The sequence below is a fragment of the Bufo bufo genome, chromosome 6 (assembly GCF_905171765.1).
Source record: "Bufo bufo chromosome 6, aBufBuf1.1, whole genome shotgun sequence".
Classification (NCBI taxonomy): Eukaryota; Metazoa; Chordata; class Amphibia; order Anura; family Bufonidae; genus Bufo; species Bufo bufo.
This window is the reverse complement of record NC_053394.1, coordinates 207,379,646-207,405,712: the sequence shown is the minus strand read 5'-3', so window position 1 is coordinate 207,405,712 and position 26,067 is coordinate 207,379,646. Positions and strand designations below refer to the sequence as shown.

The 26,067-nt window shown below is 43.7% G+C and overlaps 1 protein-coding gene across 1 annotated transcript; it reads right to left on the bottom strand.

Annotated features, from left to right (window-relative positions):
• Positions 1 to 519: 519 nt before the first annotated feature.
• VDAC2 (voltage dependent anion channel 2) lies at positions 520 to 24,345 on the bottom strand. Its single transcript, XM_040435406.1, has 9 exons — positions 24,214 to 24,345; positions 17,267 to 17,339; positions 15,498 to 15,547; positions 11,918 to 12,070; positions 11,467 to 11,519; positions 9,245 to 9,472; positions 6,484 to 6,634; positions 4,101 to 4,158; positions 520 to 1,129 (listed from the first exon to the last, which is right to left on the bottom strand). The coding sequence occupies exons 2-9, from the start codon at positions 17,331 to 17,333 to the stop codon at positions 1,038 to 1,040; spliced, it is 852 nt and encodes a 283-aa protein (XP_040291340.1). The 5' UTR covers positions 17,334 to 17,339; positions 24,214 to 24,345; the 3' UTR covers positions 520 to 1,037.
• Positions 24,346 to 26,067: the final 1,722 nt, after the last annotated feature.

Genomic DNA, 26,067 nt, shown 5'->3' with positions numbered 1-26,067 from the left:
TGCAAAAAAAATTGTTAAATTTCGATTAATAACCAAAAAAGTAAAAATGTCAGCAGCAATGAAATACCACCAAATGAAAGCTCTATTAGTGAGAAGAAAAGGAGGTAAAATTCATTTGGGTGGTAAGTTGCATGACCGAGCAATAAACGGTGAAAGTAGTGTAGGTCAGAAGTGTAAAAAGTGGCCTGGTCTTTCAGGGTGTTTAAGCACTGGGGGCTGAGGTGGTTAAAGTTGGTTTTGGAAATTTTTTTGAAACTAACTGGCAGATAACATTTAGCGACATTTCCTTTAAATGGAGAGTTCTCAATACTTTGTCTGTGGCGCTAAGGACCTGTAGGGTAGAGTAGTGCACCTTAGGAACTTGTATTTGGTGGACTAATTTCAAAGATTTTACTGAACTGGCATGTTAAAACATTAATAGGTCCATTATACCGATTACTGCGCGTTATACCATTTGCCTTGAGTATCTCTATTATCATGTTCTGTACAAAGGTGAAATTGAAAAGCAAGACATTAGCACAAGTTGCACATGTAAGTTAGTTTTATTCATATTTTTCCTGTTTTGGGATATCAAAAACCCTCACAAAATAAAGGTGTCTTACTCAAAACTGTTGTCCTTCTGGATGAGCAGATCTAGGGCTTCGAGATTTGTGTCGGACTTAGCGTTATTAAATGTTAAAAAGGAACATAAAAACAAACATGCATACACATGTACATTTTGTGTTTCCTCTCTTCAGAGGTCTATATAAACCATGATGGGAAGCACTGCCTAATAGTTAAATACACATATAAATAACGTTTAAGGGAGTGCTTCTCTGTAGGATCCCAAGAGGGAAGCTACTGCCAAATTTAACTAGGCTCATCCAGAAAGTATAGAAATTCTACCTCAGTGCAGCTCCTGTCCTATGAACTGGGAAGGAGAGAACAGAAGGAGGCAAAATAAGCTTTGCTGGTTATGATTATGAAACAAATATATTAGGTAAGGCCTTGTTTCCTGGATATCCCTTGGTAATTGCAAATAGCAGAGGATAAAAAGCTTAAGCATCCAATTCCAGGCTTATGCCAAGTTTGTGGCCACCAGCATTTATATTCTTTCCATCTACCAATGCAGAAAGAGTCAGTTTGACACCTGAGAAAAGACAAAAAATAAAATAAAATAAAAAGTTTAAATAATCAGTTAAACACATCACTGCAATCATTTCTTGAAAGAAAGAAAGAAAAAAAAAAAAGTGCATTTGGTCATTCAACATTTTCCTGTATGAAGTCAAGAGAGCACATTCTTTAAAAAGAATATAAAAACCCGCTAACTTGTCTTTAAAGGGGTTCTGCAGTTTTTTTAAACTGATGATCTATCCTCTATTAGTATCAATGGCCCGGGCGGGACTAAGCTCTGTTCACTTGAATGGAGCTTAGACCCACCCAGGCCACTGATTCTAGTCGTGACGTCACTGGGCCTGCGGTAAACAGCAAGGAGGCCACGGTACTACTGCCAGCGCCACTGCCTTCTCAAACAGCTGATCGGCAGTGATCCCGGGTGTAGGACCCCAACTGCCGATCAGATGATTGTGATCTATCCAGAGGATAGATCACTAAATAACTTCAGAACCCCTTTAATTAAATAATCGATATAGTAAGAAAACTCCAGACCGTATGCAGTTTGGCTTCCAATACAAAACTGTATATACACACACACACACACACACACACACACACACACACACACACACACACACAATATGGTATGCTAAAAGCGTTCTTCGTTGGATGCTTGATCTCAGAACAATTTCTCTCCCTTCTAAGGAGAATAGAGTCTCCGATACATCATCCAGAGAAAGTGTACCTGGATAAAAACCCAACTGTGTCTACTTTCACATCTGTGCTTTCCCTTTCCGCTATTGAGATCAGTCAGAGGATCCATTTCTGTTTTGTCCCCATTAATTGTCAATGGGGACAAAAAACAGAACTAAAGGGAACTGAGTGCACCAGAAAGCTTTCCATTTGGTTGCATCCCCGTCGCGGACAGAATAACGCTGCAAGAAGCGTTTTTCTGTCCACAATGTGGTGTGGAGCAAGATGGATCCGTCATGACACAATGTAAGTCAATAGTGTCAGATCCATTTTCTCAGAGACAAAAGAAAACAGATCCATGCCCTTTTGACTTACAATGGTTTTAGAAACGGATCAGTCTTGGCTATTTTAGAGATAATACAACCGGATCCGTTCAGAACAGATGAAGACACAGTTGTATTATGACAGAAGCGTTTTTTGCTGATCCATGACGGATCCAGCAAAAACACTGGTGTGAAAGTAGCCTAACACACAAAAGTCAAATATTATTGCATAAGGCTGAAGACTCACCTTTTATCAAAAAAAACTAAAAAACTACTGGCCTTGGGAGAAGACAGCCGTTTTACAGCCCTAACACGGTTACAGGGATTTCACAGGAATTAAATATTGAGGACCTATCCTCAGGAAAGGTCATCAATATCTAATTGGGGGGGGGGGGGGTCAAACCTCTGGCACCCCCGCCAATCTGTTTGATCCTCTTCATAGCATTACCAAACACTGCTGTACATTGTTTAGTGGCTGTGCTTCATATTGCAGCTCAATCTCATTCACTTCAAAAGGGAATAAGCTGCACAACGGCTATGTGACAAGTGGACACAATGTCCCAGGCCCCTTCAAACAGCTGATTAGCAGGAGTGCCAGGAGCCTAACCCTCTGATCAGATATTGAAGACGTATCCTAAAGATACTGTAGGTTTTCAATATTTAACTCCAGGAAAAACACCTTTAAAAATTCTTAGCATTATAACTTTCCTGACAAATGCAACTACACAAAAATAAATAAATCTAAAGATGAACAAACAAAAGGTGAAGAAAGTATATCTGGCAATCAGATATAATGTAATTAGCTGAATTATTCCGAAGCCATTGCTGGTGCGAATAGACTAACTACAGACTTACATGTGATGGCTCCAAAGCCCCCAGAGGCATATGAAGCTGTAAAATAGCAGCCACAGACTTCAATGTAGCCCTATTATAGTTACCGACATGCTTTAGGCCTCTTTCACACTTGCGTTGTCCGGATCCGGCGTGTACTCCACTTGCCGGAATTACACGCCGGATCCGGAAAAACGCAAGTGTACTGAAAGCATTTGAAGACGGAACCGTCTTCCAAATGCGTTCAGTGTTACTATGGCACCCAGGACGCTATTAAAGTCCTGGTTGCCATAGTAGGAGCGGGGAGCGGGGGAGCAGTATACTTACCGTCCGTGCGGCTCCCCGGGGCGCTCCAGAATGACGTCAGAGCGCCCCATGCGCATGGATGACGTGATCCATGCGATCACATGATCCATGCGCTTGGGGCTCCCTGACGTCACTCTGGAGCGCCCGGGGAGCCGCACGGACGGTAGGTATACTGCTCCCCCGCTCCCCGCTACACTTTACCATGGCTGCCAGGACTTTAGCGTCTTGGCAGCCATGGTAACCATTCAGAAAAAGCTAAATGTCGGCTCCGGCAATGCGCCGAAACGACGTTTAGCTTAAGGCCGGATCCGGATCAATGCCTTTCAATGGGCATTAATTCCGGATCCGGCCTTGCGGCAAGTGTTCCGGATTTTTGGCCGGAGCAAAAAGCGCAGCATGCTGCAGTATTTTCTCCGGCCAAAAAACGTTCCGTTCCGGAACTGAAGACATCCTGATGCATCCTGAACGGATTTCTCTCCATTCAGAATGCATTAGGATAATCCTGATCAGGATTCTTCCGGCATAGAGCCCCGACGATGGAACTCTATGCCGGAAGACAAGAACGCAAGTGTGAAAGAGCCCTTAGATGCCTATGGCAGAATACAGTCGTACAGAGAAATAACATGCCATGTTTGATCGGAACACCCACTACGGAGCTGTTGTCTTCTCTAAAGGCCAGCTTGGAGGGGAAAATTACATGAAACAATTACTTGGTGTGTAGCCACTGGGACAGTGTGCTTCTCCCTACAGCTTCCTAGTGGTCTTATGATTATTAGCCATTTAAATCTCCAAAATATAAATAATCGCTAACAGTCAGATTCCTTACAATCGAAGAACAGTTCCAGCACTCACCTGGCCTGAGAGTCTGGGTGTACCCTACTCCAACAAGGCTGGCATTGTTCACCTTTGTCTAATTGAAATAAACACATCTTAGTTAGATTATAGTCCTTTGTACATTTTATGTTAAACATCTCCCCCTTCAAATACAGCAAATGGCATTTATTACATAGGGGAAGTTAATAAAAGGCACTTACTAATGTATTATTATTCATATTGCTTCCTTTGTTGGCTGGATTCATTTTTCCTTCATATTATGCACTGCTCGTTTCCATGGCCGGGGCTTTGGAGGTGCACATAGGCCAGTGCTTTTTCTTATAGTATGCAAGCATGGCCACTGCTGCTGGATTGCAGGGTGGTCATAACCACGGAAATGTGCAGTATATAATGTCATGGAAAAATTTATCCAGCAAGCAATATGGATAACAATACATTAATAAGTGCCTTGTATAAACTTCCTCTACAGAACAAATGCTATTTGCTCAAGTAAGACAACCCCTTGGATACCGGAGGTTTTTTCATTTTTGCATTTTCGTTTTTCTTCCCCGTTTTCCCGGAGCCATAACATTTTTTATTTCTCTGTTCACATAGCCGTATGAGGGCTTATTTTTTTTTGCAGGATAAGTTGTGCTTTCTAATGCCACACAATAAAGTGAAAAAATTACAAATAGGGTAGAATTGGAAAAAAAAATAAACAATTAAGCCACAGTTTTATGGGTTTTGTCCTTACGGCATTCTCTATGCAAAACAACTGAACTGTGCCCTTTATTCTCTGGGTCAGAAGGATTAGAACAATACCACATATGGTTCGTTTTCTTGTGTTTTAATACTGAAAGAAAAACTTTAGGGTAAAATTTATTTTACATGGCCATATTCTAACCCCCATAACTTTTTTATTGTTATGTCTACTGAGCTGTGGGGGCTAATTTTTTTTGCGGGACGTTCTATCGTTTTTATTGATACATGGCGTGTATGACTTTTTGATCCAATTTTTTGGGTAAGAAGCACAAAAAAAAAAAAAAAAAAAAGAAGAAGAATCAGACGTTTATACACTTTCCATTACACCATATGGGATAAATATTTTTATATTTTAATAGTAAGGGCATTTTCAGAAGCAGTGATGCCCTATTTTTTTATTGTGTATGTATTTTTTATTTTAGAGAAGGGAGAGAGGGGGTGATTACAATTTTTATATTTAAAAGGGTTTCTACCACCAGAAATACTGTTATGTGCCGACATTAGCGATGCGCTAATGTCAGCACTACATAACAGTATGTTTACGTTTCTCCTTGCAGCCGTTTTTGGTAAAAAAAAAACACTTTTATAATATGCTAATGAGCCTCTAGGTGCTAGGTGGGCGTAAAATCAGCATCTAGAGGCTCCTTCCACTCACCCTTTATCCCGCCCAGGTCCTCTTTTTTGCCCGCCCCGCTCCTCTTGATTGATTGCACGGTCCACCGCATTGCTGTGCGAAATCCTGCACCTGCGCTATTCACTTCTGTATTCGGCGCAGTGAGTGAATGATGCGCTCCTGGTGCCAGATTCCTCACTGCGGCAACTACGTCACAGTGAGGAAGCTGGCATCAGGAAAGCGGCCTTCACTCACTGCGCCGAATACAGAAGTGAACGGCGCAGGTGCGGTATTTCGGCAGCAATGCGGCGGACCGTGCCATCAATCAATAGGAGAGGGGCGGGCAGAACAGAGGACCTGGGCGGGATAAAGGGTGAGTGGACGGAGCCTCTAGGTGCTGATTTTACACCCACATAGCACCTAGAGGCTCATTAGCATATTATAAAAGTGCTTTTTTTAACCAAAACGGCTGCAGGGAGAAAAGGTAAAAAACATACTGTTATGTAGTGCTGACATTAGCGCATCGCTAATGTCAGTCAGCTACATAACAGTATTTCTGGTGGTAGAAACCCTTTAAGATACAGTATAGGCTGATTTTGCAGATATCCTATGTTAGCCACCTGCTGGCCAACATAGGAACTGCAGCTCTAATACACTTGGTCTCTTCAGAGAGACTATGCGTACTATTATTAATGACGGCATCTGCGATTGCTGACTAGAGGTGCCGGTCTTAGCAAAAGATCCTGAAGCTTGCACTTCCATGTTATTTAGATGTCGTAGACGCATTTGACCATGGCATCAATAGGCTTTAATGACTACAATTGGCATTATTGCTTGTCACGGACATGATCCACAGGCCTCTGTTTGAAACAGCAGAGACCCGCCGGCCATGGCACATGCACCATGTTTGAAAGCCCTCCCAGTGCTGTACATGTACAGTGCGGGGAAGGGTTAAGAGATTCAATGTTTTTGGTGGTCACATATGGTGAACACGCACAAGCACCTCTGGTCGTACAAACTAAACTGCGGTGCTAATTCAATACTCACAGAGATTGATGCATGAGAGTCCAACTGGTATTTAGCAGCAATTCCAAAGCGGGTACTGTTGTTCCCAGATGTCCAAGCAAGGTTTACTGCTGTCTCCAATTTATCACTAACTTTCTGATAGATGGAACCAGCGAACTCAGACCCATCATTGCTGAAGAGAGACGGTAGAGTACACAGGTCAGTATAGTTCAATGTGCAAGTACAATTAGACATTACTACATTCAGAAATACACAATTATCCTTTCGAAAACTACAAGATTACAATATATCTTTAGCACTTTGCTAAATGTATCCACAACATGAGCAACTATGCTAAAGCCAGGCTCTCTCCCATACAGAGGTTGCTGTCATGTTTGTTTTTAGTCTACTTTCACATATCCAGTAAAGCCTTTAGTCAGGTGGTTCCAGCCCAGAATGCCAGGAATCTGCCAGACAAAAACCGCTGTGCAGTGGTTTCTGTCCGACCGATTCTCTGCATATTTGCCGGGATGTGGCTGGATCTCCAATGGAACCCATTATAGTTAATGGGGCCAGCGGGCATTCCGTTAGCATCTGGCATTGCCGGATCCAGAGATCTCTGGCAGGCTGTTCTCTGCTGGACCAGCCTGCCGGAATGCTGTGCTGCAAATGTGAAAGTAGCCTTAGCTACAACAAGACAGCTTCTTAAAATTTCCCACTACAACCCAACCAGAACCTTGTTATACTTAGGCCTCAGTGGTCATATATCTTAGTTGATATATACATTTTTTAGACTGCTGAATCAAATATATAAGATAGAAACCCTTTAATTCCGAAGTCAAATTCTATCACCTCGTTTTGACATAATTAACTATCAGACACTAGCGATCCGCTAGTGTCTGCTCTACCAAACAATGCTATTATAATACCTTTGTGTGCAGCAGTTTGCCTAAAAAACGAACTTTTATTGATACGCTAATGAGCCTCTAGGTGCTAGGGGGGCGTCTTTTCAGCACCTAGAGGCTCGGTCTACTCACACAAAATGCCGCCCAGCGCGTCCCTCCAGCCCGCCTATCTCCTCTGGAATGCGATCCTCCTTCTGAGTCAGAGGACGAATTCTCGCGCCTGCGCGTCTGTATTCGGCGCAGGCGCAGTGAATGTCTGACCGCTCCCTGCACAGACATTTCCACTGCTTGCTGCCGGGCGTAGTCTGTTCCTTGGAGCAGGCGCAGTGGAGATATCTGTGCAGGCGCGAGAATTCGTCCGCTGGCTCAGAGGGAGGATCGCATTCCAGAGGAGATGGGCGGGCTGGAGGGACGCGCTGGGCGGCATTTTGTGTGAGTAGACCGAGCCTCTAGGTGCTGAAAAGACGCCCCCATAACACCTAGAGGCACATTAGCATATCAATAAAAGTTCGTTTTTTAGGCAAACGGCTGCACACAAAGATATTATAATAGCATTGTTTGGTAGAGCAGACACTAGCGGATTGCTAGTGTCTGATAGCTAATTATGTCAAAACGAGGTGATAGAAACCCTTTAAATACATAAAATAACCACAGAATAAGTTGTTTGTTTTCCTAAACCATAGAGGTGTTACTGCCAGAGAAAGACCTGGGACCATGTCCCCAATTGCGCCTGACCAACCACGAGGAGATGTTGAATTAGCATATTTGTAGCCGCCATAAGACGCATTTCCCCCCCCCCCCCAAAAGTGGGGGGAAAATGCCCCTGCGTCTTATGGGGCGAATACCAAGTAGCACTTCCATTATGGAAGCGGTCATTAGTAACGGAGGACCAGGAAGCGGAGAAGGCTCTGTACTCACCGCTTCCTGGTGCTCGGCTGTGGGCTGTGCACAGAGTGAGGGCACTCTGTGACCTCACGCTGTGCACCCCTTTTAACAGCACAGCTGACAATAGGAGGAGGAAGAGTGCAGACGGTGAGGAGCAGGAGAGGTAAAGTGGTTTATTTTATTAAACATGAGGCAATAGGGGCTGATCTGATTTACAACAGGTAAAGGTCTATAGTTCATGGGTATCATCTGCCTACACACAAGAAGACATGGTGGAATTTCCAATTCTATTCTAGGTAGAATAAAATGAGGGGCAGTCTCCAGAAAATAGAGATCTATGATTTCATAATAACTGTTTAAAGGGCTTCTCTAAGGGTCCATTCACCAGTCCGCAATTCTGTTCCGCATTTAGCGGACCCATACATTTCTATGGGGCCGCACGAAGTGCGGCCCACATCCAGAAATGCGGACCCGCATTTCCGTTCTCGAAAATAGAACATGTCCTATTCTTGTCCGCTATTCCGGACAAGATTAGGCATATTCTATTATAGTGGCGGCGATGTGCAGTCCGCAAAATGCGGAATGCACATTGCCGGTGTCAGTGTTTTCCGCTGATCCGCAAAACACACACGGATGCGTGAATGGATCCTAAGGCCGGGAACCTATTTTAACCCCTTAACAGTTTTTCCCAAGCACTGCTTGATCTTTGAGCTTGGTCATTGAGGCAATGGGGGCCAATATGAGAGGCAGTAGGGGCTGATGTGAGGTCCGATTGGGGGGGGGGTCATTCACATTGGGGTCTGAGCTGAGGTCTGATCGTGGGTCTGATCTGAGGTCTTCTTGGGGTCTTATTAAAATTGGGGGTCTGATCTGAGGTCTAACGAAAATTATTTTTTCTTGTTGTCCTCCACTAAACCTAGGTGCATCTTATGGGTCGGTGCGTCTTATAGGGTAAAAAAATAAATAAAAAAAATAACTGCATGGATTAGAAGACAATCTTGAAATATACTTACACGTTTGTGTGAAGTTGGAAGTCTCCTGTCTTGTAACCGACTGCAAAGTTATTCTTGGTCAACTTTGATTTGGCACTATCAAAGGTCATCTGATAACCGGCAAGCCAACCATCATAGCCGACCACAGCTGAGCCATGGATGGCAGGACCAGCAAAATCGAAGTCCACATCACAGCCAAGGTTCACATACTCCTGCTTGTAGGCAGCTTTAACCTTACCACTCTTCTTGCTGATTAAACAAAAAATGTATTAATGGTAATTTACGGAAACAAATGACGAGTTTCCAAAAGAATTGCATGTGACAGACATTTTGTTAATCTGGCATATAGACATTCAAGAGCCAGAATAGTTCCAATCTAGAGTAGACAGAGCAAGCATACTTTTCATAGATGACCACTTGCATGGAAAGCATCAGGAGTTAAAAATAAATTAATTGTAACAAGTGCAAAAATGGAACAGTCCAGAAAACTGACAGCATGTTCGACATGTGAAAAATGCGCATAAAGGGAAGTTTCAAGGCTTCCATTTTACATGAAAAAAAATGGAACCAGTCTCTATAACCTTCGAGAATCCAAACTCAAAAGGAAATGTGCCACCAAAAATGTTATCTGTCAGTTAAAAACAGATATGGGCATTTTTTTCTAATCTATAATAATAAAATGTATTTATATAGCGCCACCATATTACATAGTACATAAGGCCGAAAAAAGACATTTGTCCATCCAGTTCGAGGAAGTCAAAAAAAAAAAAAAAAACCCTGTGAGGTAGAAGCCAATTTTCCTCACTTTAGGGGAATAAAAAATTCCTTACCGACTCCAATCAGGCAATAACTCCCAGCAGCGCTTTACAAATTCATAGGGTTCATGAACAAAACAAACGTAACTGGCTAATATGCAACTGAAACCCTAGGAGTCAGGGCCCTGCTCGCAAGAGCTTACAATCTATGAGGAATTGGGGGTGACACATAAGGTAGTTGATTGTGATAAGTAGGATTTGAGCCATTATTGAACTGACAGGAGTGGTGCTGGCCAATCTGCTTCGGGTTTGGGACTACTAGAGGATCGAATTTAGGCCAGAGGAGTTGGTGGGGGAAAGGTTTAGTCTGGGAAAAGTCATTTTAGGTAGCTTGATAAGCCTGCCTGAAAAGATGTGTTTTTAAGGTGGAGAAGTTGTGAATTGACCTAGTATTCCTGGGCGGAGTATTCCAGAGAGTAGGTGCAGCTCGAGAAAAGTCTTGAAGACGGGAGTGAGGTATGAAATATGGAGGTTATTAATCTTAGGTCGCTAACAGAACGGAGATAGATGGAGATGAGGGAGATGTAGTATGGAGGTGCAGTACTGTGGAGAGCTTTGTGGGTGAGGGTGAGAAGTTTGAACTGTATTCTGTGGTGGATGGGCATCCAGTGAAGTGACTGGCACAGACTAGTAGCATCAGTGTAGCGGTTGGATGGATAGATGAGCCTGGCTGCAGCATTTAGGACTGAAAGGGCAAGAGTTTAGTGAGAGGGAGACAGAATTTTTTTTCTGATTGTAGATTTTTTTAATTTTATTTCCGGAACATGATTATGAGGGCGGCCATCTTGCCTGCTCTGTTCCTAACAGCATTTACAAAGCATTAGGAAAAGTAATTTACGGCAGCCCAGGGGCCAGACAATGGTCAGGAGGGGACCTGACTTTTATGGGAGAGTTTTCTAGGCATGCTCTGTGACCTGTGCAAAGGTAATTGTACAAGGAAAGAATAAATAAGAAGACAGAATCCACCATTCACAATAGGAGATTATCAATCTGTACACAGAGGTGGCATCATTTACAGGCAGGATTAGAATGAGTTAACTCAAGTTAATTAATTAATCTTTATAAACCAAGAAGTGGCGGCAATTATTAGACATAGTGGCAAGTGCAAAAACTGAAGGATTTTTGGTTTTAGTTTAAAATTTAAACAAAGTGACATGAAAAATTAAAAACAAATATTAAAAAAAATTAGGTTAAACATAAAAAAGTGATTTAAACAGATCATTTTCTGATGACATATTTCCTTTAAAGGGGTTCTGCAGTTTTTTTTTTAACTGATGATCTATCCTCTGGATAGATAATCAGCATCTGACCAGCAGGGGTCCGACACCCAGGAGCCCCGCCGATCAGCTGTTTGAGAAGGCAGTGGCGTGGCCTTCTCACTGTTTACCGCAGGACCTACACTGAATTATAAAAATAAAAAATACTCACCCTGTGTTCGGTGAAAATGTTGTGTCAAACATCAGCTTTAGGCCTTTAGCAAGCTGTAAAAGGAAATAAAAAAATAAAAACCTGAGACTCATCTAAACCCTCAAATCTTACAATGAAAGTATTTTTCATGATTACTGGGGATGAACTAACAATTTAACATTCCTGGAGCTTTTAGTATTCCTTCCCCTGTGTGCAAAAAGCACGTACACGTTCAAAACCCTTTCTATTCACTAAAAAAAACAGTACACGGCGAGGAAGAGAGGCGATACTGCACGCTGTGAGAGGAAGCAGCACTACATTAGGAAAAGCCACAAAAGAAGAACTTACAGAACCCACAATTCTGGATGCATTCATATTAACAGGTACACTATAAAGTTCAATGTATAGACTGATATTAAAAGACTATATGCTGCTCAAAATCTAAATAACAAACAGGCAAAATGCTTCTTACCTGGTCTTCAATAGTAATTTCTGTCCCCAAAGTATTATCTGTGTTCCATTTCTCTGTAAAAGTAAGTCCATACTCTCCCCACTTGTATTTGGTCTCTAAGCTACCATTCACTTTCCCAGAGTCTGTGTTTGATGAGCCTGATGTTGTAAATTCCTGAAAAATAAGTAGACAATATTCATGAAATACAGAAGAAAATAAAGTCAAACACCCTTATGTTTATGGGGTGCTCCTGACTTGGATTTGAACATGCCAATCCTATTGTTCTTGGAGATTATTCATAAGTGTATCAGCAGCTTACTCCACTCTCCTCAGTCAGAAAACATGCCTGCTTGGCCAAACAGTAGGTTTTGGGAGAGAGCACCATCAACCAAATGATCATCTGTACAACAAGTACCCCATATTAATGGAGCAGTAGAGCGAGCTTGTATACATAATCTATGAACAATCATACATACTGACTGGCATTTTTACCACTGTATACATAGGTCCCGATTTTACGCCAGAATTCTGGAGTGAAGGTGTGATAAAAGTCACAAAAATAGGGCTTGTGACTTTTTGCATTTTTACACACCACTCACTCCAGTTTTGTCAGAAGAAAGAAGTCTGGTACCGTGTTAGCCAATAGAAAACTAGTTTAGTGCTCTCATTAAAGGGGTTCTGCAGTTTATTTAAACTGATGATCTATCCTCTGCTGAGAGGCGGCTGGAATAAAACTACAACAACTTAATTTATCCAAGTTGTAATCTAATAATTGCATGTTGGGGTCCATTTGAGGGCTCAAAAAAAAATAAAAAATTCAAGTCGCCCACGTTCAAAATTTCTGTATTAAAAAAATAAATACTATGTGGTATCAGTGTAATTGTACTGACCCAGAGAATAAAGGGAACAGGTCAATTTTACTGAGTAGTGAACACTAAAAACAAAGCCCCAAAAATTTTGGCCAGGGATGAGCGAATTGACTTCAGATGAAACATCCAAAGTCAATTTGCATAAAACTTTGCTCCGTACAGTATTAGAATGTATTGGCTCCGATGAACCCAAGTTATTGCTCCGCAAAGTCTGAACTTGGAACCGAACCAGAGTTCAGGAATTTATTTATTTTTTACAGTACAAATTTATGAAGACTTTGCAAAGCAATAACTTCGGGCTCATCGGAGCCAATACAGTCTAAGGCTACATTCACACGACCGTATGTGTTTTGCGGTCCGCAAAACACAGATACCGGCCGTATGAATGTAGCCGGCCCCATGATAGAAATGCCTATTCTGGTCCGCGATTGCAGACAAGAATAGGACATGCTCTATCTTTTTTGCGGGGCTGCGGAAAGGACCTACGGATGCGGACAGCACATTATGTGCTGTCTGCATCTTTTGCGGCCCCATTGAAATGAATAGGTCCGCACCCGTTCCGCAAAATTGCGGAACGCATGCAGAGCCAAAAATACGGTCGTGTGAATGTACCCTAATACTTTCCGAAGCTCCTGCTCCATACAGTATTGGAACAAAGTTTTATGTGAATCGACTTCGGAAGTTTCATTGGCGGAATTGCTTCCCCCCCTCCCCAATTCCTCCAAGATTGGAATTATTTTACCAGCTTCCCACTATATCATATGCGATATTAAATTAGAAAGTGCAACTTGTCCCACAATAAACAAGCCCTCATACGGCTATGTGAACAAAAAAGTTACGTTATGGTTCTGGAAAGGTAGGAAGTAAAAAGCAAAAATGGAAAACCACCATGTCAAGCACTCCATAGTTGACAAATTAAGGCTGACTGTAGTGCTTTGTTCTATACCTAGATCTTGTTCACATCCATTAGGTATACCAGAGAGCGGACAAGGCGTCTGGGGCAGTGCATTAACCAGGATGCTCCAACCCCCTCTGCTCAGATGCCATGTCCACTGTACTGTAGCATTATATATGAGCGTCGTGGTAGCTATACAAATGATCTAAGCCAGGCATGCCCAAACTGCGGCCCTCCATCTATTGCAAAATTTCAACTCCTGGCAGAAGATGGGATCGCGCACGAGTACAGAGCGCACCGCGCATGTGCAAGACTTTGGCAACCGCAGCCGAACTGCAGGCTGTCACTCTCAGACAAGAGGGGACGGTTAGGGGGCGTGGTTACCTTGACTCGAAGCAAGGAGGCCGCTGACCCCTTGACCAAGCTGTCCGGCAATATAGCGCTGACTGAGAATAAAACTGTGTTTTTTGAGGTTATGCAGCATTGGACTACAGGATGAAACCTATGATTATTATCAGACTGCGGGCTACCTTCTGCTTGAGTCACTTTTACCAACTTATGCACTTTCCGAAAAATTACATTTGGACACAAATTGCATGACGTGGTCAGTTTGACAATGTGTTGGGTGTCTATTTCCAAAAACTATATGGGAGGTTAGAGTTTTTTTTTGTTTTATTATTATTTCGCAATTTAAGTTTTATTTGTACAAATTAAAACTGAGTATTGTCCTGGCTACTTGAGGTAGAAAATGTCCAGCACGCTTGGCAATGAATGGGTTGATGCTAGGACAAGCCAGGATAGGTACTTTTTGTAGTGGCTCTTAAACGGAACCTGTGACCACCAAAATGCCCCCTAAACCACCCACAGTACCTCACAGCTGAAGTCATCTGATTTCTAATGATGCCATCAGAAAAGTAACCAGAGACCAGATCACAGGAAAAGAACTTTTATTCCGCCTCTCGCTGTATGCAAATGAAGAGCTTGAAGTCAAGGGGCAGCAGCCATAACATTTGAAGTCAAGCTTGCCACGATCGCCCATGACGCCTGCGCTGTACAATCTTATTTTTAATGCTGGTTCAGTGAGCCCTCTGAAGCCAAGTTCACTACAGCAGAGCCGCTTACACAGGCGCCAAAAACAAGATCGTACAGCAGAGGCACAAAATCCCCTGGGGAAATCACACATGAAGGGGACATGGCAAGTTTGACTTCAAGCTTCTCATTTGCATACAGACAGCAGTTTTCCTGCTATCTTGCGCATCAGATAAATTAGTCAAAGACATCATTGGAAGCCGGGTGGCTTCATCTGTGATGTACTGCGGGTGGTTTAGGAGGGATTTTGGTGGTGACAATTTCCCTTTAACTCTGCAGGATACACCCCCTTTATCTCAAACATAAGCTCTAATATGAAGAAAACGTGACTACAGAAGTTTACTCTCTCTGGTTACATAATTAAAGGGATTGTTCTGTTTCAGGGGAAAAAAAAAAAAAAAAAAAAAAAACACCACATATGCTCCTTCCACAAACAAAAACTGAGCATTACTTACCCAACAGATCCTGCACAGCTGCAAGACATCACGTCGACAAGAAATAACTGCTACAGCCAACCAGCGGCCTCAGCAGTGTACCTGGGAGGCCAGTGATTAGCTGCAGCTTTCACATTTTATCCACACGATGTCACCACTGCAGCCAGGTAAACAGTGTCCGGCCACAAGAACCAGAGCGGCAATGTGGGATGTCAGTTAAATAATGCTCAGTTCTTGTTTGCAGAAGGAGCCCATGTGTTGTCTTGTTTCTTTCCAGATACCAGACAACCCCTTTAATGAGGCATAAAACTCACCACTCCGCTCGCAGACTTGGTCTTAACATCAAGTTTCACCAGTCCAAAACCTGAATAAGAACATTAAGATATTTCATTAAAAACAACCATCTAGAACAGGGGTAGGCAACCTCCGGCACTCCAGCTGTTGTGAAACTACAACTCCCAGTATGCACACTTGCTCTGCTCTTCTAAGAACTCTCATAGAAGTGAATGGAGCATGCTGGGAAATGTAGTCTCGCAACAGCTGGCGTGCCCAGACCTAGAATAAACTCATCATAAATACACATGTAAAAAAAGAAAGCACGAGATCGCGGAAAAAGGGCTAATTGTCTGCATTAGCTTAGTTCCCATGGGTAAATGTAAAAAATAAAATAAAAATTTGACTACAAATCAGGTGAAATTAAACATTATTTCAGATATATACATACAATGCGTATTACAAATGGACTTTCAGGTGGAAAGTCTGAAGAGTAAGGCTGGGTTCACACGGGCGTGACGGATTTGTTCAGGATGTGTCCCGGGTGTATTGCGGCAAACCCGTGCAAGTAGGTACGCAATTGCAGTCAGTTTTGACTGCGATTGCATTCCGTTGTTCAGTTTTTATCGCGCGGGTGCAATGTGTTTTGCACGTGTGTGAAAAAACTGAATGTGGCACCCAGACCCGAACTTCTTCACTGAAGTTGAGGTTTGGGTTCAAGGTTGTGTAGATGTAATTATTTTCCCTTATAACATGGTTATAAAAAGGAAAATAATAGCATTCTTTAATACAGAATGCTTAGTACAAGGTCAATTGAGGGTTCAAAAAAAATAAAAAACATTAACTCACCTCCTCCAATTGATCGCGTAGCTGCCGGTCTCCTGTTCTTTCTTCAGGACCTGTGGTGACGTCACTGAGCTCATCACACGGTCCATCACCACGGTGATGGACCATGGGATGTGACGTCACCACAGGTCCTTTAGCCGGCAGCTCATGATTAAAGTAGTAAGAAGAGATCAGCAACTACGCGATCAAGAGGAGGCGGCGAGTTAATTATTATTATTTTTTTAACCTTCAATTGACCTTCTACTAAGCATTCTGTATTAAAGAACGCTATTATTTTCCCTTATAACCATGTTATAAGGGAAAATAATACAGTGAATAGACTGTCATCTTAGCAACCATGCGTGAAAATCACACCGCACCAGCATTTGCTTGCGATTTTCATGCAGCCCCATTCACTTCTATGGGGCCTGCGTTGCGTGAAAAATGGACAATATAGAGCATGCTGCGATTTTCACGCAACGCACAAGTGATGCGTGAAAATCAGCGCTCATCTGCACAGCCTCATAGAAGTCAATGGGTCCAGATTCAGTGCGGGTGCAATGCGTTCACCTTACGCATTGCACCCGCGTGGAAATCTCGCCCAAGTGAACCCAGCCTAATACAGTACCAGCTAAGTAAATGACATTTTCTAAATCTTATGTGCACTGCGTGGCCATTTTCCCTGCAGTGCAGATATACTGAAATCCACAGCAAGTCAATTGATTTCACCCTTTGTAATGAAAAGGAGTGAAGGATTTAGGGCAGAACCACATGAAAATCTGCAAGTAACACATGCAGATTTATGGTGCAGATTGGGTAAAAAACCCACACTAAACTCTGCATGGAAAATGAGCAGAAACTCCAGTGCAGTGTATATATATATCCTTATTAACCCATGTTCACATGCAACATGTCATCCCGTGTCAGGTCAGTCAGAACAACCAAATAAAATCATGCATTACATTAAGGGCCACTGTAGTCTTACCATATCCTTTGCTGAAGACATCTCTAGAAGATTTGCCAAGGTCAGCATAAGATGGTGGGACAGCCATTTTTACCTTAGAGGAAAAAATAAAAAACACACACAAAAACTTAAACTTAGAAGATGACGCAAAGAATTATTGCTCAGGTTATAAGAGATCAAAAGGGTCATCCTTAGATTAACCCTAGCCGCTAGCACATCCGCAATACCCAGTCCCCATAACTGTGTGCTTGTATTGTGTAAAAAAAAACAAAAAAAACAATTTGATACATATGCAAATTTCCCTGAGAGGAGTCCTGTCCCTGACTCATAACAGGTTAATTTGCATATGTATCAAATCGTTTAGTTTTTTTACAGAATAAAAGCACACAGAGTTATGGGGAGTGGGTATTGCGGATGTGCTAGCGGCCATCTAGCAACCCATGTCCTCAACTCTATACACAAAATCCCGGTGACAGGTTCCCTTTAACCACCTCAGCCCCTATAGCTTAAACACCCTTAAAGACCAGGCCACTTTTTACACTTCTGACCTACACTACTTTCACCGTTTATTGCTCGGTCATGCAACTTACCACCCAAATGAATTTTACCTCCTTTTCTTCTCACTAATAGAGCCTTCATTTGGTGGTATTTCATTGCTGCTGACATTTTTACTTTTTTTGTTATTAATCGAAATTTAACGATTTTTTTGCAAAAAAATGACATTTTTCACTTTCAGTTGTAAAATTTTGCAAAAAAAACGACATCCATATAGAAATTTTGCTCTAAATTTATAGTTCTACATGTCTTTGATAAAAAAAAAATGTTTGGGTAAAAAAAAAATGGTTTGGGTAAAAGTTATAGCGTTTACAAACTATGGTACAAAAATGTGAATTTCCGCTTTTTGAAGCAGCTCTGACTTTCTGAGCACCTGTCATGTTTCCTGAGGTTCTACAATGCCCAGACAGTACAAACACCCCACAAATGACCCCATTTCGGAAAGTAGACACCCTAAGGTATTCGCTGATGGGCATAGTGAGTTCATAGAACTTTTTATTTTTTGTCACAAGTTAGCGGAAAATGATGATTTTTTTTTTTTTTTTTTTTTTTTTCTTACAAAGTCTCATATTCCACTAACTTGTGACAAAAAATAAAAAGTTCCATGAACTCACTATGCCCATCAGCGAATACCTTGGGGTCTCTTCTTTCCAAAATGGGGTCACTTGTGGGGTAGTTATACTGCCCTGGCATTCTAGGGGCCCAAATGTGTGGTAAGTAGGTAAATGACCTGTGAAATCCGAAAGGTGCTCTTTGGAATGTGGGCCCCTTTGCCCACCTAGGCTGCAAAAAAGTGTCACACATCTGGTATCTCTGTATTCAGGAGAAGTTGAGGAATGTGTTTTGGGGTGTCTTTTTACATATACCCATGCTGGGTGAGATAAGTATCTTGGTCAAATGCCAACTTTGTATAAAAATACGTCTGGCCTGATTTGGAGAGGACCAACTACCCATCTAGACCTAGGAGAGAATTTAAAGAAAGTGTATCTGAGCTAATCGCTCCCTACACGGATCGACGCATACACTGATCCATAATCAGGAGCGGGGCTCGAATATACCGCGAGCTAACACGAGAGTTGCCGGGAGAGTGACACGCAAACCAGACGAGGTTTGATAACGTCAGAGGAAGGCCACGAGACCAACAAACAAACGCCGAAAGATCCCGTGAACAACTATCGTTTTTACTATATCCAGCGGTGATACACAGCGAGTCGCACCGAGACTGACCACCTAAAAGCAGTGAACAGCACGCAGGGGAAGGTAAGAGGGTGAGCATCAGGGGGACGCCCCAGACGCAATCCCTATACACTAAAACCTAACCCCATATACTAACCTCTAACCTCCAAGCCATATTGTTTGCTAATATTGGAAATACTGACGGATATTGGGAGATTTCATACATCTACCCTAAACATCTACCTTAAGGTCTCAAATTTGCTTGTCTGGATATTTTATACTGCACGAGGATTCTGATTACATTGAATATTATCTTGACACTTTGTTTCAACATTCTTACCTTGACACTTGTTTTTTGTGAACTATCAATTTTGGAAACACTTGAATCATTTTTAGGAAACAATTCAATATTTCTTTTACACTTTTTTATTTTTTTACACTTTTGGGAATACCTTTTGATATATTTATATGTTTATATTTATATTTATATTTATTTAATATTCACATGGTGCTAATGTATTAGGTATACCTAAGGCAGGATATATATTCCAGATACCAAGAGATCAGTGGTATTCATCAACCATATTCACCAGCTATCTATGCAATTATGTTTTAATATTATTAATGTTATATGTGTTGCTACTATTTTTAAATATTTTGAAGAGATAAACAATTGACAATATACCAGGTGGTGAGTGCTTATTTTATTCTATATTTTATTCATTTCACTGGGTGGACGGGTGAACCTCCCATAAAATATAGCACCATCATCATACATCAGATACGGGTGAGCCACGATATACATTTTCTGCTTCGTCAAAAGTTGTCTTTTGCCAAGATATTTCTCTCACCCAGCATGGGTATATGTAAAATGACACCCCAAAACACATTCCCCAACTTCTCCCGATTACGGAGATACCAGATGTGTGACACTTTTTTGCAGCCTAGGTGGGCAAAGGGGCCCATATTCAAAAGAGCACCTTTCGGATTTCACAGGTCATTTTTTACAGAATTTGATTTCAAACTCCTTACCACACATTTGGGCCCCTAGAATGCCAGGGCAGTATAACTACCCCACAAGTGACCCCATTTTGGAAAGAAGAGACCCCAAGGTATTCGCTGATGGGCATAGTGAGTTCATGGAAGTTTTTATTTTTTGTCACAAGTTAGTGGAATATGAGACTTTGTATGAAAAAAAAAAAAAAAAATAAGCATTTTCCACTAACTTGTGACAAAAAATAAAAAATTCTAGGAACTCGCCATGCCCCTCACGGAATACCTTGGGGTGTCTTCTTTCCAAAATGGGGTCACTTGTGGGGTAGTTATACTGCCCTGGCATTTTCCAGGGGCCCTAATGTGTGGTAAGTAGGTAAATGACCTGTGAAATCCTAAAGGTGCTCTTTGGAATATGGGCCCCTTTGCCCACCTAGGCTGCAAAAAAGTGTCACACATGTGGTATCGCCGTATTCAGGAGAAGTTGGGGAATGTGTTTTGGGGTGTCATTTTACATATACCCATGCTGGGTGAGAGAAATATCTTGGCAAAAGACAACTTTTCCCATTTTTTTATACAAAGTTGGCATTTGACCAAGATATTTCTCTCACCCAGCATGGGTATATGTAAAATGACACCCCAAAACACATTCCCCAACTTCTCCTGAGTACGGCGATACCAGATGTGTGACACTTTTTTGCAGCCTAGATGCGCAAAGGTGCCCAAATTCCTTTTAGGAGGGCATTTTTAGACATTTGGATACCAGACTTCTTCTCACGCTTTGGGGCCCCTAGAATGCCAGGGCAGTATAAATACCCCACATGTGACCCCATTTTGGAAAGAAGACACCCCAAGGTATTCAATGAGGGGCATGGCGAGTTCATAGAAATTTTTTTTTTTTGGCACAAGTTAGCGGAAATTGATATTTTTAATTTTTTTCTCACAAAGTCTCCCGTTCCGCTAACTTGGGACAAAAATTTCAATCTTTCATGGACTCAATATGCCCCTCACGGAATACCTGGGGGTGTCTTCTTTCCGAAATGGGGTCACATGTGGGGTATTTATACTGCCCTGGCATTCTAGGGGCCCTAAAGCGTGAGAAGAAGTCTGGAATATAAATGTCTAAAAAATTTTACGCATTTGGATTCCGTGAGGGGTATGGGGAGTTCATGTGAGATTTTATTTTTTGACACAAGTTAGTGGAATATGAGACTTTGTAAGAAAAAAAAATAAAAATTCCGCTAACTTGGGCCAAAAAAATATCTGAATGGAGCCTGACAGGGGGGTGATCAATGACAGGGGGGTGATCAATGACAGGGGGGTGATCAATGACAGGGGGGTGATCAATGACAGGGGGGTGATCAATGACAGGGGGGTGATCAATGACAGGGGGGTGATCAATGACAGGGGGGTGATCAATGACAGGGGGGTGATCAATGACAGGGGGGTGATCAATGACAGGGGGGTGATCAATGACAGGGGGGTGATCAATGACAGGGGGGTGATCAATGACAGGGGGGTGATCAATGACAGGGGGGTGATCAATGACAGGGGGGTGATCAATGACAGGGGGGTGATCAATGACAGGGGGGTGATCAATGACAGGGGGGTGATCAATGACAGGGGGGTGATCAATGACAGGGGGGTGATCAATGACAGGGGGGTGATCAATGACAGGGGGGTGATCAATGACAGGGGGGTGATCAATGACAGGGGGGTGATCAATGACAGGGGGGTGATCAATGACAGGGGGGTGATCAATGACAGGGGGGTGATCAATGACAGGGGGGTGATCAATGACAGGGGGGTGATCAATGACAGGGGGGTGATCAATGACAGGGGGGTGATCAATGACAGGGGGGTGATCAGGGAGTCTATATGGGGTGATAACCACAGTCATTGATCACGCCCGTGTAAGGCTTCATTCAGACGTCCGGATGCGTTTTGCGGATCCGATCCATCTATCAGTGCATCCGTAAAAATCATGCGGACATCTGAATGGAGCTTTACAGGGGGGTAATCAATGACAGGGGGGTAATCAATGACAGGGGGGTAATCAGGGAGTCTATATGGGGTGATCACCACAGTCATTGATCATGCCCCTGTAAGGCTTCATTCAGACGTCCGGATGCGTTTTGCGGATCCGATCCATCTATCAGTGCATCCGTAAAAATCATGCGGACATCTGAATGGAGCTTTACAGGGGGGTAATCAATGACAGGGGGGTGATCACCACAGTCATTGATCATGCCCCTGTAAGGCTTCATTCAGACGACCGGATGCGTTTTGCGGATCCGATCCATGTATCAGTGCATCCGTAAAAATCATGCGGACATCTGAATGGAGCTTTACAGGGGGGTGATCAGGGAGTCTATATGGGGTGATCACCACAGTCATTGATCATGCCCCTGTAAGGCTTCATTCAGACGTCCGGATGCGTTTTGCGGATCCGATCCATCTATCAGTGCATCCGTAAAAATCATGCGGACATCTGAATGGAGCTTTACAGGGGGGTAATCAATGACAGGGGGGTAATCAATGACAGGGGGGTAATCAATGACAGGGGGGTAATCAGGGAGTCTATATGGGGTGATCACCACAGTCATTGATCACGCCCCTGTAAGGCTTCATTCAGACGTCCGGATGCGTTTTGCGGATCCGATCCATCTATCAGTGGATCCGTAAAAATCATGCGGACGTCTGAATGGAGCTTTACAGGGGGTTGATCAATGAAAGGGGGGTAATCAATGACAGGGGGGTGATCAGGGAGTCTATATGGGGTGATCAGGGGTGATTAGGGGTGATCAGGGGCTTATAAGGGGTTAATAAGTGACGGGGGGGGGGGGGGTGTAGTGTAGTGTAGTGGTGCTTGGTGCTACTTTACTGAGCTACCTGTGTCCTCTGGTGGTCGATCCAAACAAAGGGGACCACCAGAGGACCAGGTAGCAGGTATATTAGACGCTGTTATCAAAACAGCGTCTAATATACCTGTTAGGGGTTAAAAAAAACACATCTCCAGCCTGCCAGCGAACGATCGCCGCTGGCAGGCTGGAGATCAACTCTCTTACCTTCCGTTCCTGTGAGCGCGCGTTCACAGGAAGTCTCGCGTCTCGCGAGATGACGCGTATATGCGTGACTGTGCGCAGCGCTGCCACCTCCGGAACGCGATCCTGCGTTAGGCGGTCCGGAGGTGGTTAAGGACACTACCATCAAAAGATTTTTTACATATTGAAGAGGTGTTCTCGGGATAGGTCATCAATATCAGATTGGTGGAGATTCGACTGCAGCCAATCAACTGTTTGAAATAGGCTGTGGCGCTGGGTGCTCTGCAGTGTCTACTGAACACCGACTAGATCGGAGTTGTGGTGCAATTAACAAAATTAAGCAGTTTTGAATACTGACAGCTGTACACCGGTTGCTATGAGCATATCCCCCATTTTCATGTGTCTATATCCTGCAGATAAAGCAGCCATTGCTTTGGTTACAGTATCTGCTTATTTCCTGCATACTTTACTGATCACTCAGAACACACCCTGCCTGAGGAGGAGATGGCTAGCAGTATATAGTATGGTGGGAGGAGAACATGCTGGTAACCATTAAAAGCTGTCATCTGGAGGGGCCGTCCTATAATGTAAGTCTGCCAGAGCTTGGCACTCTCCTCTGCCATGGCCTTCACCACACTGTGGAATGTCAGCGGGCACAGCATGAATGTAATGAGGACTGTCACGGGTCCAGCTCATCTACAGAGCCAGGCTCACACCTCTGGTCACCTCATACATCATCTCCAGGTCTGTAATCCCACGTCCTGGACTTGTGTATCATGGCTAAGGTCATACACGAGGGCTGACATATCCTATATATAGCCCAGCCTACAAGAGTATGCAGGCGCACAGTGGGGGCAGCCATGTTGAAAGCATGCACACATCCAGACGGGAAGTGAACCCATTTCCTAAGCAGGATTCTCTGCACACATCTCATATGGTGATTAATACTTCCAGCATGCCAACCGGAGGACACACAAGGCCGCAGGGAGGAATGCTATTACATACCACGTATATACACACAATGGCAATGCATGGGCGCAGCATACAGCCCCGCTCGCGCATGAGGCCTTGGACACCCAGCACCTCCCGTCCCTGCTCCTAGAGATCCATTGCTGCACACCGCTGCCCGCTCCTCCTACCGGTCACGTACTCCCAGTGACCAGAGGGGAAACCAAAGCGAAGCGCCGGCCGCGCCAATACCTGGAGTTACTGCTGAGCGGCCTGTCCTGTCCGGAGCGTGCGAGTGGAGGGCAAAGTGAAGGAGACACCGAGCCTGTCACTGTGTAGCCCCTCCCACTCGCCCCGCCTCCGCCAGCCTAGGGCTGCCCTCCGTGGCGCCTGCACAACTGTCCGCACGTCGAGCGCATAAGCCTCCTAATTGTTAAGGTTTCGAGGTTTGCCTGGTCCTGATAGGTGAGGAAGAATGCTGAAAAGCAGGAGAACGCTCACCTACAGTACATTCTGACTATTTCCACAGGCGGCAGAAACCTGTGCAGCCTATCTAGCTATTGGGCCTGATGAGGGCGGGAATGAAGCCGGGACCGTGGCTGAGGCGTGGTCTGAAACGTTCTTTGTGACCTCATGGCATTTCTGCAGCAGGTGGCGCTGTCCTATATTCTACAATGTCCCTGCGTTCACACCTAGCTCGCAATGGGGTGTTATAGATCACATGCCTCCCAAGTGTCCCTCTTCTGTCCCTCTTTGTTACTTAGGCTACTTTCACTCTCGCTGTTTACTGCCTAAATAAAGTACGTTAAAAATACTTTATTTCATTTTATTAAGAAATTATCTCCACAAATATAGGCTGATAGGGTAAACTGGAACTGATTCAGAATAATATGCTGGTTCCTAAATTGACCCTATCACAAAAACTCCTTATGTGTGTAGGAGTATGGAAAACAAAGGAACACTCCTGCTGCAGTCCTAGGAGTAAATCTGCACTAGTCCCTCAGGGCTGCAGTCCCTATCCAGGCATGCTCAACCTGCGGCCCTCCAGCTGTTGTAAAACTACAACTCCCACAATGCCCTGCTGTAGGCTGATAGCGTTAGGCTGTTCGGGCATGCTGGGAGTTGTAGTTTTGCAACAGCTGGAGGGCCGCAGGTTGAGCATGCCTGCAAGACAGTACGTACCCTATTGTTGTATAGGACCAATATGTAGGAGGAGTATTCCCTATTGGGGCTCAGTAATGGGAAGAGAGTCAGCCTGCATGTATCAAATCTATACTGCAGTGCTAATGCTCGACGCGTTTCCCTTCCGACTTGTGTCGGTGATTCATCAGGAGCATTGATCTAAGTGTCCGGCCGAGACTATACACTGCGACCCTGATGGTGGGTACACAGCAATCACGCCAGTACACTTGATCTAATTGCTGACTATAACGCTGCACGCCTCTGATGGCGTGCGTGCAGCAAACAACGAGCCTCCCGACACTGTAGATGGATCCTCCCCTCTCACTGCCAAGCCTCTGACAGGCATCCAATGGGCGTCCGACCGCTCCCGCCGGCCACGCCTCCTACTGCCGTCATCACTTACTTCTGACAGGCAGCCAATCCATGCACGACCGCTATCGCCGGCCACGCCTCCTCCTGTCGTCATCCTTCGCTATGGCAGTGGGGAGTAAGTATATTAGTGACAAATGCTAGGGTACTAATCTAAACGGGGACACGGGCCCATGAGATATCTCCAAATCTAGATAAAACTAATGTCTATAAATCGGAACAGGTGAAGCCATACCTGCCATAGATAGTGATCCATATTAAACAGAACCTCTCCTACTAGAGGCATAATGGATCCAAATGGATCCTGTCTCATGGGAGGTCTCTATATCTGGCAGGTAAAGGAAGATCACAGGAAGAGAGACAAATAGGAGGGACGACCATATCGAATGGACAGGAGGGCAGAGGATATATAAAATACACTGTGTATCGAAGGGCACTGCTATTCATTCAATAAAACATGCGAATGAAATAGCATCATTAACCGCCTCCGGACCGCCTAACGCACGGATGCGTCCTGGAGGCGGTCGATTCATTCCTCCTGGACGCATCCATGCG

Coding starts and splice junctions, on each gene's coding strand:
- VDAC2 (XM_040435406.1), bottom strand. CDS start 17,333: ATGGCTGTCCCACCATCTTATGCTGACCTTGGCAAATCTTCTAGAGAT. Junction 15,548..17,266: donor TGTCTTCAGCAAAGGATATG/GTAAGACTACAG, acceptor GTTCTTATTCAG/GTTTTGGACTGGTGAAACTT. Junction 4,159..6,483: donor ACTCTCATGCATCAATCTCT/GTGAGTATTGAA, acceptor TATTTCAATTAG/ACAAAGGTGAACAATGCCAG.